This window comes from Crocodylus siamensis, chromosome 5, assembly GCF_052110815.1.
Source record: "Crocodylus siamensis isolate JL-2025a chromosome 5, ASM5211081v1, whole genome shotgun sequence".
In the NCBI taxonomy this organism is placed as follows: domain Eukaryota; kingdom Metazoa; phylum Chordata; order Crocodylia; family Crocodylidae; genus Crocodylus; species Crocodylus siamensis.
Window position 1 is genome coordinate 137,683,711 of NC_143399.1, and position 17,673 is coordinate 137,701,383.

General features: G+C 40.3%; 1 protein-coding gene across 1 annotated transcript in view; it reads right to left on the reverse strand.

The window, feature by feature from the left end:
- Positions 1 to 568: 568 nt before the first annotated feature.
- The window catches only part of GPD1L (glycerol-3-phosphate dehydrogenase 1 like), a 35,028-nt gene continuing 17,923 nt past the window's right edge, over positions 569 to 17,673 (reverse strand). The window contains exons 6-8 of the mRNA XM_090046460.1: positions 9,178 to 9,411; positions 7,963 to 8,069; positions 569 to 3,491 (exon numbers count right to left, since the gene is read on the reverse strand). Of these exons, the coding sequence (XP_089902586.1) occupies positions 3,395 to 3,491; positions 7,963 to 8,069; positions 9,178 to 9,411 (438 nt within the window). The 3' untranslated portion in view covers positions 569 to 3,394. The remainder of the gene's footprint in view (positions 3,492 to 7,962; positions 8,070 to 9,177; positions 9,412 to 17,673) is intronic.

A 17,673-nucleotide genomic window follows, 5' to 3' on the forward strand; every position in this document is an offset into this window, starting at 1 on the left:
CAAGGAATGTCTTGAGATGAAATTAATAGAACTCCTGTCCCTGACCTTAGTTATGTTGTGTTGTGTTTACATGGAGGGGCCTCAGCGTGATGTTGTCACTTTTGAAAACTTCTCCCACTCGGAGTGGATTTGTCCATTCCATAATGCAGGCTGCTTGGGGGTCTGTGCTCTCAAAATACAGGGAACACAGAAAACATAACTGTATGCATACAAGAATGAAAAAACTTCAAGGAACTATTAGCGAGAAAACAGTATCTGCCACACATTATGTGAAACTATTAGTTTGCCCAGCAGCGAACTCTAGTGGATGAAATTATAATAAATAAGAGAATAATCCAGTTTATGGTTCAGAGAACAATCTTGTTTTCTACCCAAATCTAGTACTTGCCTACCCTTGCTAAGAAAAGTATTTAAAAATTACTGTCTGGCTGATATTTAGCAAATTTTTAACACCTGATACAGTACCTCATATCTATCATAATCACATATTTAATATCAACAGTGCCCATACAATAAAGTAGAAAGCGAGATCTGAAAGAAAAGGTAATAAAAAAAGACAACCAAAGCAGATCATTCCAAGATAAAAAGTTTATTGTACTAAGCTTTCAAATAGGCATCTGTTTGCAATTCTTACACAAATACAGTACATGTGTAAAGGTCTAGTTTGGTAGGTACTAGTAGAAAATGGAATTATTATTCATAAATTAGTCAAGACAGTTAAATTTAGGACCTGATCTGAAATACATAAGAAAACAAAAAATATCTTTATTATTGGGCATAGTGTCTTGTGTGGCACAACTATGCATAAGGGTAGGTATAGTGTTCACAGAGTCAGGCCATAATTTTGAGTCCTGGTAGACATATCACAGTCATATCTTCACTAATAAGTATTAATGAAAAAAGTGCCAAGCCAAAAGTTTTCAAGCTCTAAAATGCAAATACAAATGGTGAAATAACTTCCTACAGAAATGAAAACAAGATAAATTCATTAATTGCAGGAAGCATTTTATTGGGGGAAATATAGGAAAATTGTGGAACTGTAGATTTAAGAAAATGATTCAACAAACAAACCTTCTGCTGGCTGTCATTGGATGAGCTTGTATTAAAAAATCCAAATCCTAATTTAAAAAAAAAAAAAAGTTCGAGAAATGAGTATAAGAATAAAGAAAATCAACTTATAATATATATATATAATTAATTCACATTTAGCTTATATAGCCCTTTATGTAGCTTATAAAATTTTAGTTTTCTACATAATGAATGTTAAAAAAAATATATAAAGGCAAAGCCCCCAGTGTGGCATTTATAACAAAGTACTTTACCATAAGGAGACCCACTGTGAGTTATGATATAGCGAGGAGTGAATGCTTCATTTGTGCGTTATGTCAGTTATTTCAGTCTTAAAATGCCCTTTACATAGTCTTGAGCAGAAATAAATCATCTCTCTCAGATCTGTTTGATCGGTGATTCCTGCCCCAGTGCTAAGTGCAGAGAAAGAGAAGGCAAAAAACCACAACAAAATGAGCTTTTACAGCCCTGAATATGTTCCAAGACATTCACGTGATCTGCTAAAAAAAATAATGTAGAGCAATACAGTGTGATAGGAGTACATAAAATGTCACCCCTGTGATGAAATATCTTTCTGTTAAAACAAAGCTGCCTTAATGCTCTCTTCTTCCAGAGTCATAAACATCCAGGCTACATAATGCACTTTAAGAGAGGATGACAATTATTCTTAGGCATCCACTTTGTCTTACTGAATGACATCTTAAAACTTCATGCTGAAAACTTTCTGGTCTGTAAACAATGCAATCAGTCCCCAAATCTGCCTGAGGACTAGGCGTGTGTATTCAAACTAGCCAGATACTTCTCAAAATTGTGCAATGTTAACTCCAGCAGTTTCTAAGCTGATTTTATTTCCCAGGCCCCAGTGAAAGGTTCTCCCTTGATAAGCCTAGCCCGTGGTGTGTCCATTAAGACTACATTTAAATAAATAAAATCATGGGCTAGAAAGATCCATTTATCTACCTCTTCATGCATCAGAATCTTCTTTTAAAAGATATTTCAGGGGTACCCAGATAGTTTTGCAACACACCTCTCTCCACTGCGAGGTCAAATTAACCTTCTGGTTAACCATTTTTGGCCCTTCCTTTTTTAAGAAACTAGGGAAAGAGAGAGATGGCATGACCTGTGAGAAGCATTCAGGCTGACTGGTCAGACAAGGCTTCATCCAACCCCCACCAAAAGTCTTTTAAGTTAAAGAACAAGAAACATGTTTTATTTACTTGACTGGAAGTTAGATCAAGTCCACAGAGACCAGTGGACCCTATCATTTTAGGCACTGAAATGTAGTTAGCAGAAGGAAATACAATTCATTTGCCAATACAAACAGGAACTACTGGGAATTCCTTGACGTGTGGTATGAAGTACAGCTCTTGGTAGCTGATGGTTAAGGGAAAACAGCAGCATGGCAGCTCTGAGCAGTAGGTGCCACGAGAATGCCCCCCCCCCCCAAAAAAAAAACAACAACCCCAAATATATAAAAACACAGTACAGTATATGGACGAACCACAGGGCCCCATACTGGAGCATGTTCTGCTAAAAAACCTCTCGCTTTTCCTTTCTAATGGAATTCTAAAATAGCTTAATATGTATGAACAGCAAGAGAAATGTAGGAATACAAAATGTGAAGAAAGAGGAATAAAAACTGAGGGCAGATAATGTCCCCTTTAAAATACTACACTTAAAGGATTAAATCCACTTTAAAAATAGGTTTTAACTAGTCTGACAATTTGTGACCGTCTACGTACCATGACATCACTAAATGAAGGAAGTTAATTAAAATGCCAATCCCTTCCCTCCCTCCATGAATAGGTATTGTCACTTGCTTGATATTAATATTGCTTAAATTAATGCCAGCAAAAAACATGCAAACCTGAAAACTGAAAACTGGTTCTATATACACTACAGAATAAAAAAGTTCTGGAAAAGCAAGCTACTACAGGAAGATTTGACTCAAAGCCAATGGGATTTTCTCCACTATCTCTACTGGGTATTCGATGAAGTCCTTAGAAGAAAACTGGAGATGGAGAAATGATTAAATATCATTTGTGTCTTGTACTGTAGGGACACTCACAAATGCATACTTATATATAGTGCAAGTTTTGTATCATATCTTAAAACATCTGCATTTTAGGCAGTAAAATGGCAGTCACCAATCCAACACTGCACAAGTCTATCAAACTAGGTTGAAAAAACTATAGCAATTCATTCACAATCACGTTGCTATGGTTGTCTAGTGAGCAGTTTCTTATGGAGCTTAGTGTTAATCCACTTGAACCCAAGTAAGAATTGGAAAGGCAGAAGCTGCACTTGTAAAATTGCACAATTCATTTTAAATATGCTCTGGATGACTCTGAAGGCAAGATATCATCTCTTGGACAGGTTTTCCTTCATAGCAGATTTGATAAACAGCTGTGAACAGTGGAAACCTAGGAAAAGAAAGTAAAAAACACCACAAATTATTCTATATCTACTTAGGTGGGAAAGAGAGAGAGGGTCTAAGATTTCTTTTAGAAGCCACAAAGCACCTTCAGTTGTGATGGGAAGCACAGCATAAAGAAAATATAACATTTACAGTACACATATTCATTAAGTGATAAACATTGATGCACTGAAATGGAGCCTGCAATGTCTGATGCAACTTGGCCATTTACTTATTTCATGAACAGAAAATGTATTTTATGAAAGAAAAAAAACGCTCGACTCTTTCCTCAGCTACAAAAGTTTATTCATCACTGCTTATCAGTGACTTAGTGCAAAAAATCAGGATATCAAAAGAGCCCCTTTTGATCAATCAAAATCGATAGGCTACGGTTTTCACATGTAAGAGCCTAGTTAATGGGATACTTAAGATCATACTTGGATTTTCTTGCTATATCATTGTTTAATATTTATAGTACAACCAAGCAAAGATTTGCATGAGTTTTTAAACTCCCATTTCAGAAGAGGGCCAACATATTATAGACAGTTATTTGGGAGGGGAAGTTTAGTCAGGGATGCTTCTGCCTTGAGCAGCAGGCTGAACTACATGACCATGTGAGGTCCTTTTCAGCCCTACTTTGCTATGATCCTACATTAATAAACTAGGAACTGGCAGAAGATAATGAAATGACAACTGGAAGACAGGTGCAAATTACTTTACATCTTTTACAGTCTACTGAATGTTCCAACTTTTGTGTAATAGTGAAGGGCACTATAGATCTTCCAAAAATAAGGCTACCAAGAAGTTGCTATGGAACTGTACTGCTGTTAGTAGTGATGCTGGTGTACACCAGTAGTAAACTATAGCACAGTTAATTTCATTTTGATTGAAATAAGAAAAGAAACTGCTACATTCAGCTCTGTACTTGCCAAATGGAAAAACAGAAAAAACTCCCCCAAACCCACTGTTATTTTAAGACATCTAAGAGAACATTACAATCAATGAGGATTGAAAGCAATGTTTTAATGACTTTTTCTCAGCCTAATTACCATAATGTGTATGTTGCAGAGATAGGACTGTGTCTTTATTTCTAGAGCAAGTGTTAAAAGATAGGCAAGCAGATGGTGCATTGAAATTATACTTTAAAAATTGTTGAGAAAAAAATTGTCAAGAAGGACTGCCAGTCAAAAAGACCAAACAGTTCACTTTCATGACTTTACCACATCTAAAAAAGGAAGACATAGGATTAGGGAGGAAGAGATGAAAACAACACTTTATCCAGTTTTACTAAGTATAGACTACATATGGCTATAGGAATCACACATCTGCAGATTGACATGCATAAATGAAAATCAAGACAACTTGATTCATTAAACAACAGGAAGTGTGAAGTTAGATGCGCAGAGGAGAGGCCAGGTTCTATTTTACAATGAATGGAGGATTAGATGAGTAGTACAATATCAAAGATAACATTTAAACTTTGACCCTTCTGGATGATGAAAGCAGCCTCCATATACAGCTGGCTGGATTTACATAACTTTATTAACAAGCACTCCCTTTCGTTGGAGATAAACAATGAATTTAACTAGCAAGAAATGAGCCAGATAACCTGTAAATAAAGTTTACTAAGCAGCACAGTTTTTATTTGCTTTCTAAAATGCTGATGTTTCTACTTCTGCAACACTTCTGAGTTACTCAAGGCCTTAAGTAAGTATTTGCTTGTATTATTAGTTTCATATGCACCTTAAAAAGAAGATCCATCAGACAGGACAAAAAATATTCCTTCATTTATTACTTTATTTACTCCCAGCCAAAACAAGGTTTTTTTCCCCCTGCACCAATCAACACGGGAAAAATAAATCTTCATTTTAGGTACTGGCCCAGGATGGGTGGCGGCTTAGCTCTGGTTCTAGGCCCACCACCCAAGCTGGAGCTGCCCTGGGCTGGGCTGGCCCATGCAGCAGGGAGATGACTTCCAGTGAGACCAGCAGTGTGCAGCTTTGGGGGGAAGCATGAGGGAGACCAAACAACCTGATGCCCTCCTGCCACCTGCCCACTGCCCCCCAACACACTTGGCCCACCCTGCTGCTTACTTTCAGCTCTGGCCCCAGCTCCTCTGGCCATGACCTGCCACCACTGCCAGGACCACTGATTCCCCAGAGCCGGAGTCAGAGCCTCTGCAGAAGGTAAGCAGTGGGGCTGGGGACAGGCAGAGTTGGTACTGGGGACAGCGAGAAGTGGGGCAGGTGGCAGACAGGCAGTGGGGGTGGGTTCTAGCAGCAGGAACAGGAGGCGGCAAGGGGCAGGGGTCTGGGCCCCCACCCCTTGCCACTGGTTTTCCTCACCACATTTGTCAGTTGCTGGGGGAGTTGAGGGGAATAAATTTAACAATGGCACCCTCAATAATTTGATTATATATATGGAAAATTATAAACAATCTAATTATAGAGGGAATCACCTCAAATTTGATGTCTTGGACTCAGATAAATATGATAGCTTCACCTTAAGACAGCAGTTTTCAAACTTTTTGAGCTGAGCCCCCTGTTGAGTTACAGTTTTGTTCACGCTGCCCCCACCCGTTCCCCTCACACCAGATTAGCACCGCAGCCAGGCACAGGGTGCCCCTTATTCTAGCAGCTGCCATGGCATGGCTTGGCAGGGTGGGCTCCACCTGCCACAGCTCCAGCGCCTCTTGCCTTGGCACCGCTGCAGCTCTAGGCTGTGCGCCTGATGTCGCAGGCTCCCAGAGGTGCAGCAACAGCCCGCTGGCACAGCCTGCCCAGGGCACACCTCCTCCCTCCCAATGCTGCAGTGTCACCAGCTCCTTGCAAACTTCTTGCTCATCCCCCCTGTGCTGCACCCCCCAATGTTCCTTGACGGCTCCTCAAGGGGGAACAGTTTGAGAATCACTGCCTTAAGGTTATAAATCTCATGCAGATAAAAAGATTTCCTTTTTGCACCACAATTTATTCCTGTTTGCTTCTGAGCAAGAAATAATGCTCTGTGCACTTGAGAAAGCCTGAAAACGAATCTTTAACTTTGTTCCAAACACACACCATGGCCAGTTTTGTCAAAAGCCTTTCAGGTTAACTGTACACACTGATTAACTACCAGAATTTCCTCTATCTTCTAAAAAGACTAAAAAAACCCAACCTGATACAATCATAATAGTTTCCTCTCTGACAACCAAAATAAATAAAGTAACATTACTTTGTATATGATATATAAATTTTGCATGCCGTTTTACTCTGGAATAAGCAATGTTCGCTAGGCTCTTTTGAGCTTACTTTAACAAGTATTTTCTGTCCTTGCAGTAGTAGGACCCTGTCAGCGCTTTCATCCCCCTGCTTTGTCTGTGGCAAGTTAAAGGTATTTTTGGTGTTTGGGGCATTATGGCTGGTGGCTGTGTGTAAAGCTTGTTCCCAGAGTTTAAGAACAGAATGCTTGGTCAAGGATGGTTTAGACAGGGATGATCCTGCCTTAAGCAGGTCTAGATGACTTTTTTTATGTCCTTTTCAGCCCAATTTTTCTATGATTCTATGCTGAACTATGTAAACAGTTACCAAGCAGCCAAGCGGCAAATGTGAAAACAACATTCTTGATCTAATGAGATTAACCAGTACATGCCAGGTGCACTCCAGGAATTATAAATATTTATCAAGTCTAGTAATGTGGATAACTCTTACGGGTTGACACCGCACCTAATGCAGGGTGCTCAGCACCTGATATGAACAGGCCCTGTTCCATCCACTTTCAAAGAGACCAAATTTGTTCACATTATTTTTAATTTGCTAGTGGTTACAGCAATCTTCATTTCCGATTCGTAACGCTTCCTGTTACTTTCTGAGTAGCAATGAACAGAGCATTAGACAATACCTGTTTATAGTCACTAGAACATTTATTATGGTCAAACAGTCAAATAACAACTACAAATTTATCAATAAACTAGCTACTTTTCCTAACAGAAGAAAAAAAAAAATCAAATATTGCTTTAATGTTCTCCCAGAGTAAAGTCAAAACCAGCCATCGCCAAACCACAAATTCCAATAGGCCAGGTCCCCTCAACCACTACCATTCCTTCCCCCTTCCCCTATACTACGTTCTGCCTCTGTGGCAATAGTTTCTCATTAACCCTTGACTCCATGGCAGCCCATTTATAGAAACTCCTCTGTCTATCTCGGTTGAACTAAAGCGCACTTCCTCTGCTTTATGTTACAACTCACTGGGCACAATAGGGTACCAGGATAGCTTTGTAGGAGCATTCACCATATGAAGACTGCACTCGTAGCTCCAGTACTTGCAATCTGAAGTCCTATTGATCCAGTCTTTTAATTTATGCATTGTTATTGGGATTTAAGACACTTTCATTGCCAGATTTTACTTTTTGACTACTACCTTCTTGAAGCAAGGTATCTTAGCAAAAAGCATGGAGTTAAAAAAAGAGGAGACAAGAACTTGCAACAGATTCTCTTACTTACTTTTTCACTAACCCTTTCTGCTTGAGGATGCGAAACACCTCTGCAGAAGTCAGTGGTCCTTGGAGTTTCTGACCATTAAGCATCTCCTGTTCCAGTTCTTCAATGGACTTAACATTATTTAAAAAAAAGAAAGAGAGACTTATTTACAACAAAGCTTTTACAAACGTAATTCTTCATTTTGAAAACAAGGTTCATTCAGACATGGCAAGGGGCTTTTACCCTCTGCTGGCTGACCCCATTGTTCCAGCACGGGAAGGCAGCTGTTCAGCTCTGCCCAGCTGAGGGTGGTAGCACATAAATCTTAAATTAATAGCCACTTAACACAGGTCACAGACATACAGTAAAGATTTCATGGCAGAAGCTAGCTAATGTCATGGCAGAACTTTAATATATTTTTTCCAAAACTAGCTTCAGGATTTCATAAATACTATTCCCTACATACTTGCACAAAAACATTCCCCCCACCCTTCCATGTCTCTTCACTTTGTCATTCTAGCTTGGTAAACCTGTGGGCAACCCAGAATGGCATCTAGCCAAGTATTCAGCATCTCACAATGGCAGAGAGTAGATGCTAAGGGAAAGAATACATATATATAACTTACCCAGATTAATCTGTTCCTTGCCCCTCTTCCCTTACAACTTCCAGCATTCAGAGACCTAGGAAGTCCTAATTTGTAAGTGGTACCCCTAACTATGATATTTAATACTTATTGATTGACCTGTCCTGTGTGAATTTTCCAATTCTCTTTTGGACCTCATTAAATTGTCATCTTGTAGCAATGAATTCCACAAGTTAATTGCCTGCTATGTGAAAAAAACTTCCTCCTGTTCATTTTAAACCTTGCCACTTGCTAATACCATATTTTTGCATATATAGTACATGACAGAATATAATAAGCACCTTTATAGACCTCTATCGTATCCCCATTGTTTTCCAATCTCTGAGCTGAGAAGTCCTAGCCTATTTAGTCTTTTCTTCATGCTTAGCTTTTTTTTTTAAACAACCACAAACCTGGCTCTCTCTGCTACCCCCAACATACTCTCTCTATGGTAAAATTTAAAAAGACAAAATCAGAGACAGGCCAGAACATACACTAGTCACACTGACTGGAGTTAAACTACACTATTACATTAACAAGACAGAAGCATCAGAATTGATGTTATGGGGGAGGTTTTTGCAATGATGGACATCACACAACACAAGCGATACTGTACCTTCCCTGATTTAACAAATGCTTCAGCCACTCTTCGGTTACGGCCTCCGTAACATGTGGTAATCAGGTCAGCCACTCCACAACTCTCCAGAAAAGTAGCTGTAGATACCTGCCCCTTGCAAAAAATTTTTGCAAATGCAATCATCTCCATTAGGCCAAGTCGAATAACAGCAGCTTTGGTATTATCGCCACAGTGAAGCCCGTCACAAAATCCAGCTCCTACCGCCACTATGTTCTAATGAAAGGAAAGAAAAAAGAAAAATACACAATAGGAAATTAATTCAATGACCTGAAGTCAAAGGAGCACAGAGTACTAGCATTCTCTTAATAAGTACATATGTGAATCTACTGGCTTGGGTCTGAGACAGCTGAATGGATTAGATACAAAAGATAACGTTAAAGTTAAGAAATAGGTGTTTCAACAGAGAAATGAAAACAACATATTCAGCCAAGCTACTGCAGGAAGGTATCAGCACACTTCTCTGTACCAGTTAAAATGAAGTCCATATAATGCACAGACAGAACTATCCCTTAGTAGGCAATATCACTATATAAAGGAAAGATGGTGTTTAAACTCCCACCCTCCACTGACATTGCACTGCTGATAGAAACAAGTTCTACATCCTTTCCTACATGAGAAGACGCCAAACCTTGGTTGCAAACAAAAGTGACAATTTTTGCCTGATGTGGCCACAGAAAGCAGTTTATAGCTGTGACCAAACAAGTGCAAAGCTACAAAAAGCTTCAAAAATGGCTGATTGGGTAAAAATCTGAACCCTCATTGCACGAGGGGTCAGATGAAGATGTTTTAGAACACAGCATCTTTTATAACTTCTGTCTGTGCTGCCTGCAGGCCTTCAGCTGCTTTCAGAATGGGACGGGGGGAAATGGAGCGGAGAGAGTTTGGCCTGGGGTTTCTTCAACCCCTGGAGGAGGATGGGGTGGGTGGTATTGGAGGCCTCTTCCCCCCTCCCCCAAGGTGGGGCAGCTTCAATTCACCCACCCAATCCTCCAGCACTGGCTGGGGAACCCCTAGAACGAGCTCTGTCTCCTCCCTTCCTCCCACTCCCATCCTGAAAACTTTGCAGCCTTGCAGAGAGGAGGGGTCATTGCTGGGGGGGGGTGGGAAATCAGCTGCAGGTTGGCAGTCAGCACCTAGATTCCCCTCCACCCTGGAACCAACAGTGAAGTTTTGTTTAATCCAGGGGGTCGTTGTAACTCAGACTGCTTCCTGCAAAGTGTTCTCAGTTACAATGGGGAGCTGCATTTCTGATTACAACCACTATATCTACACTAGTATTAGTCCAATCTCTGCCTCAACCCAGCTGATTATCCACATTAAAAATACTTTAAATCAGGTGTTTCGCAACCAGTGGGATGTGTCCCACTGGTGGGACATGAAGGTTGTCTAGGTGGGACGCAGAGAACTGGTGGGCTCGCCGCCAGCACTTCTGCCACTGTGTGCCTCTGGCATTCCAGGTTTGCTTGTTGACCGGCTGTCGGGGGACCCACCCCGCTTCTCCCTCTGGCTTCGGCTCATCGTTTATCATGGTGGGACCAGGGTTTTTGGGACCAATAGCTGGTGAGGCATAAGGTGGAAACGTTGAGAATCGCTGTTTTAAATGACCCTCTGCCTGTAGTTTACCCTATCTCTGGAAGCTCTCCTGAGCCTCAAAGATCAATGTTAAGCTTTCTGCTAGCCCATCTTTCATCTTTTTCTTTCATTACTCCCCTGAGGGCAGTAGGACCTAGCACAGAAAGTTCATCAGCAGCACTGCTACAACTCCCTATTCCTGACTTCTGGTCCTTCTGTACCTTCATTTTTCATCTTTCCTTCAGTAGAGAAGGGCGGACTAACTCTTAGAAGGCCTCTGCTTGAAGAACAGCTATAGGGAGCTTCCCTGAACAGAGCTCTTCTAGGAACTGATCTATCCACTACTTGTCTTGCTGCGCTTCACACCTGCAGGTGCCATGAAATAATGTAGGTGGGGAGAGCCAGCTCATGTGGCTCAAGCTAGCAAAGGCAACCCTTGGTGTCAGTCCTAAACACAGGTATAGATAGACATATTCTTAGGGACTAGTCCTATTTTGGGGACTTATGCTGTCTCCATCTACCTCCTCAAAAAGTGAAGCTCTTTCTATTATTAGCTCTCCATTATCTTTTCATCTCTCCTCACCTCCCCCCTACATAATATTAACCTGGGATCCCATTCTACTCAAGCTGTCAGCATTTTATGAGACCACATGATGAATGCATTTCCTAAGTGCACTGGTAACTTCCAACAGAAACTTTTCTCTTGGTAACACCAGAGGGGAGCTTAACGTGAAAAGAATCAGCGTTAATGATGCATCTCCGTGACATCTTCACTGTAGTTTTTGAATAATGTTATCCATGTACAACATCAGACTTCCCTCTGGGCCCCAACCACTTCTCTCCTGGATCCTATTAGACTGTATTATCAGTAGTAACACTTTGCCTCGGACTTCTGTTCTTTTGGTTCAGTTTCCCGTCTACTTCAAAATTCTGTGGTCTATGTAGTCTACAGTATAGTACAGTACCATCCCAGAGTGTTTAGCTGCCTGCTTTTGTTTTCCCCTATCCTTGTCCAAGAATAGATGAATGACTGAAATACTACCTTAAGTGGGCCCTCACCAGCCTCATACCATTTATGCATAGGTAAAAAGGAGATAGGACATATGTTTTTAATTCTGAAACCAGCTTAAGCTTTTTTCTTTTTTGCACATATCCCCACTGTATGTTCTTTTACATCGCCTATAAATATTGAGAACAGTGACTCACAGCCTCATAACATATGCACGTCTCTGACTACTGTATCTTGGTATGGTCAACTGAGCTACTGTTATGAATTCACATGCTGCAGTATGTATTCCCATTTAGCTCTGACCTCTCCTTCAAGAGTACATAGCCAATGCATTTGCAGGAACTCATTTACGTGCAACAGGCATGTGTTTACCCGTATGTAAGCTCAAATACCCAATGCACCTATGTGAATACTGGTGGGTATTTCATGGGTACATGACAACCTCTTGTCTTTCTCAACATATTAATTTGGGTTAAAGCTTATTGCAACAGCTAGATTTAGCAACCGTGCTTTTTAAATATAGTGTAAGCAACAGTTAAGTATATGTTTCAACCCAAAACAAAGACAGATGCAAGAGTGCTCGGGAACTCAAGCACTCTGATGGAGGGGCTGAGGCTGCATGTGGTTTTGGCAACAGGTGGGTATGAGTGGGTGAGTACAAGATTGAAAGGAGCTGATAGACAAGAAAACCTGAAGTTGCCTGAATATGCATAATTGTTTTGATGGGTGTTGGCTGAAAGAGACTGAAGCTGTGAGTAAAGAAACCCTGGGTATTGGATTCCTCTCATGTTATAAAAAAGTACTAACTCCTGCTTTTTCGAAACAGAACTGTATCAAAGGTACTTGACTCCATCATCGGTTTCTCTTCCTAAGTGAAATACAAGACCAAAATTTGACTAGCTACTCAAGTGAAAAAGGTACATCAATACTTAAAATCAACAGCAACAATAACAATGTCTATAATTAAAGTGATACTATTCTTAATTATTTCTCATTTCCTAGTTGTTCATAAAAATCTGTTAAATTGCTTTGGCTAAAATTTTTCAAATTGGGAAATTTTAATTTAAATCAGGTCCAACATTTCTTTCAAATTTGTTACATATAAAATAGTAATGTCTGTCCCAATCTTTAGGAGTTAAAGGTAAATACATTCCTGTTGTCATTCTAATCCCACAATCATTTCAGTAAATTGTACCTCCCAGTTTCATTTCTGAACTTTCCAAGCTGTGTTTCTACTCCCAAATTCCTTGGAAAGCAGCAGCAAAAACCTACCCAACAGGTGTATTTTCTACCTGACCACATTATTTTGTCTCCCAGATAATCAGAAAGGGCTGAACCCATGACTCAGGAGAGGAAGTGTCCGGGCAAGGTTCAACCCTGTACCCAGGCTGCTGCACCCTTGGCTTGGGCTGCTACTTGCTTTCTGACATACTCTCTGCATAGTTGACCTGGCCTGCTCATGAACCTTGAGTTTGGCCTGACCTGTTGGAAACCCAATTTTAGTTTAATTTCCTGGATACCCAACCCAGTTAGCTTCCTGACCCCCTGGATCTCTGACTTGGTTCCTCGGGCAGATTTTCTGGCTTCACTATCCTCTGATTCAGCATGTTCCTCTTGGACCTCAGCTGCTTCTCCTGACCCTGAGGTAACCCCCAGACCTGGCTGCCCATGTCGTAGCACAACAAGTTGCCTGGATCTCCACATGCAGCAGCAGGGGATCAGCATGGAGGCAAACTCCAGACTGGTGCCTCCAGACCTGCTCAAGCTAGACTAGCTGACACCAATGGCCTTTGCCTTGTAAGTGCTAGAAGATCAGGTATGGCAGTTGCTGGCAGAGAATCAGTCTCCACTCTGATTATCAGGCACTGAACCAGATTACCATTCATAATCAATACCCTCTGCCACTTATAACGTAGATGCTTGATCAGCTTGAGCTGATCAAGCAAGGTTCAGACCATCTACAAGCACCCCCAGGATGTCTCAGCACCTTGGCTGAAAAAAATCACTGCCTGCGTGAATGTTAAGTTTAAGCAACTTGGGTGGAGTGCTAATGGTGTAGGCCTATGCTCCTAAGCTCAGAGCTACTCTGCCCACCCAAGTTGCTTAAATTTAACATTCATGGAGTCTTCAAATGTATTACTGCAATAGCTATTTTTCCTTGCACATGCACCTTGAAGGTATACAGATACAATACTTAGTGTATTCAGGGTTTTATTTGCTTTAAGCCATTTGCAATATGAATGATAAACTGTAATGTCAGACCTTTCTAATCTGAAACTAGGGTTCACCCAAATTTCCATTTCTAACTATGTTACTGCCGTAACTAGCCTACACTCCAGTCCTATCCTTATGGATCAGGTGTTGAATTTGACTGCCAAGAAGGAAATTTTGATCCTAAGGGGATCCATTTAGGATCAAGTAGGCAAGTTTGCTGTTCATAAGCACAAGCAATCCTCTAAGGGTACTTTAGAAATACAAGACTGATTAACATCCAGAGGCTACTTAGATTGTGTATGCTGTGGCTATAGGCTTATCTGCCATTGTGAGAGTGTTCTGTAATGAGTTGGTCAGTGCCCCAAGTTATTTAAAACTTGATTTTGACAATGTTCATGGAGTGTTCATGCATATGGCTGTAGAAGCCATTTCCATTCTCTCTTTCTGCCTTGACAGTGAAAGAAAAAAAAAAGAACCTAATTTACACAGAATTTCATATCTTCATGTTGTCATATGTCCTGAGCGGGTGTCAAAAAAATAGCTATGCCATTGTTGGAACCTGACTTCTCTTCTGCTTACGCTCACTACAGAAAAAACCTTGCTTCCCACAAGAGCTGACAGAGGTTTAGCTGGGCTCAGCAAAATCATCACCAAAAGTGACACAAATTCTAGATAAATAGTCAGTATGCTCCTGCCAAGCCCTGCATTGAACTAATATGAAAAATGGGCTCTCTCAATACCTTGTCAAGAAAAAAAAGCCACAATCAAATTCTTTTTTTCAGTAGAACAGAATGATTACCAAACACAATGGTTACTGCCATAAATGTCCCATAAGTTATTTTAGGGCCATCCTTGTAAGTAACAGCTCTGGGCTATATAACATAGAAAACAACTTAACACTCATCTCTATACAGATTCACTACCTTAGAGTAGCAAGGAGGTGGGATCTTTTTCCACATGTTTCTGACTGACATAGTTATGCTGGCAAAACGTTATGCTGCAGGATAAGCCCCAGAGATCTCTACCTTTTGCCTTTATAGAGCTTAACCTGAAGTCTTATTTCATTAACAGCTATAGCCAGAATTTATCCCTGGCCTCATCCCTCAAAACACTCACAAAATAAACATGGAGACTTTGGGTATGTCTATACTGCCCCTGTGAAGCGTGGCATACCCATTCTATGTAAGCTACACTCAAACAGCTGTAAGTTAGCTCCTCAGAGTGGCGCTGGGAGCATGCCAATCATCTGTGACTCATGCATGCTTCCTGGCACACATCCAATGCAGTTCTAAAGCAGTTGGCTTTCATCAGGGGGTCGCATTTGAAGATCTACAAGGTCCCTTCTGACCCTACTTCTATGATTCTACGATCTGCTCTGGATGTACGCTCATACAGCATACATGCCATGCTTCAATGTGTTGTTCCCCAGCATGGTCTGGACATAGTGTAGACATGCCCAAAGTACATTTCCACTGGAACTTTTGCTGGTGAGGAACAGACCTTGTTCACACAGTTAGCAAGCTACTGCTGACAGCAATTTCTAGCTCACTCTTCCTCCGATATCACCAGATTCAGTTAACATGACTGCTGTTCACATTTCCACCAGTCTGTAAATTATTGCAAAACTTCAGTTTCAGTACCATCAGTTTTATATACTCCACTATATCTCCATCAGCCCACTGTGAGAGAAAATAAATGCAGCAAATGAAGTGGATATTCAGAATATATTTGTCTGAACAGCAGATGTTCTTTCATGATCACCCAGCTGTGATAGTTATTATTACAGAGTCTGCATTTAGATGTGCTTCAAAAACAATTTCAAATCTAAAATTATTACAATCGTCAGAGACAACTGTGCTCCAAACACTTCTTTATCCCTTTCTGCATCCTTTCAATCGCTATGCAGTCATCCATTTTGAAATCTTTCCAGATTTGAGAGGCTTGGCAGAGAAAAAAGAGTAGAACCAGCGCAGAGGCATAGCTGTATCTATCTTTTACTGTATACCAGTGTATTGTGCTACAAAATAAACACACATTATCATAAAGATCGTGTTTTAAAAAGACTACATTTAAAGGATGATTCAGAAACTAGTCTGTGGCTCCTGTGAGGCTCTCAGATAAATACTGCGAATGAATCTTACTATTTTCTTAACCAAGAATTAGGAGAACACTTGTGCCTACTGCTGCATCTAGATGATTGCAGTTTGCATTAGTACTGTAGGTAATTCGAACAGACATTGCTGCAGAAGTGGAGGACAGCATCTTTATTTAAGACTCCTCTCTTGTGACAGAACATAGTCTTCTAACTTACGTATTGCCAGACCTTCTTTCTCCTGAAAGCAAAGCAAAGCAAAGCAAAGCAAGCAATGCAGAATGATAAAAAATACCGTATCATTTTGATTACATATTTACCTTTTTCCTCCTCTAGAGGGAGCTATAAAGATTGCACTCAACTTACTTTTGCTGAGGGTCTATCATTCGTCTCCTACAGTTTTGTACTTACAGCACTTTTGTCAATTCAAAAAAAAAAATACTTATTTGGAATTTTTCAGCACAGATTTATTTTAGTACTTTTTTTTTTTTAGGTAATTTAAACCTTTGGGTCCCTCCCTTAGTTATCTGATTCTCCTGTAGGATTTTGTAAAGGTATAAGCAGTTCATGCTCATGATCATTATCTTTAGTTACTGAGTTATTTTCCAGGGAAAAGCTGTTTTTTCCTAAAACTGAACTTTAAAAAATGTGGGGTGACTTATATGCAGGGTCCACTTATAATTAAAACAACACAGTACACTATTATTAAAACTACATGCTACTATTAAAATTGTATAGTTTAGACCCAGCAAAATTTGACTTGAACAAGTAAAAAATTCTCAGTAGTATCTCCCAATTTTTTTTTTTTTACGAACTAGATGGCAGCAGATTTTCAGCTAGTACAACTCCATTCCAATGGATTTAAGCTACTCCGTGCCACTTGGTATAAACCTACATTTGGTAGTTTAAGTCCACTTCTAACTCTGTCCTGTTCTAAATCATCTCTTCTACACAGCTCCTTTAGCCTGAAGAATAAAGAAATGAGTGCAAAATAAATTTCAACACGTGCATTTTTCTAGCCAACTGCAACAGCATTTTAAGGTGGCAACTTCACAATTGTGCCTACTGGAAAACCTTTAAGAATTGATTACTAGGCCAAGTTCTGATCTCAGTAGCACCAACACAAATCTAGAATTGCTGTAATACAGCCAGCAGTTACTCCAGTTGACATTAACATACCCCAAGATCAGAGCAAAACCTACCCATCCAAGATAGACCACCTACATCATTCCAACTGGGACTTCTAAGTAGGACAACCTCAGAGTGAAAGCTACATCAGACCTGGTCTCATGCAAATTCTGCCACTTCCTCTTTCCCTCCCCTTCGCCCACACCTTAATCAACAGACACAACAGGAACCAGACAGTGTTCAGCTAGACTAAGCCATTCACTAGCACCACAGCTTCACAAGCTAATACTGTAGTTCGCAACCTAGCATTTACTACCATTACATGACACTTCCACTGATGGGTACTACACATTGCCTTGTTATATTTCAGAGGTTTATTTTTCTTTTACATTACTTTCTAAAGTGTAATAAGTGTAATTTTAATACTTTCTTGCATTCACTGAAACTGCTTCTTGTCACA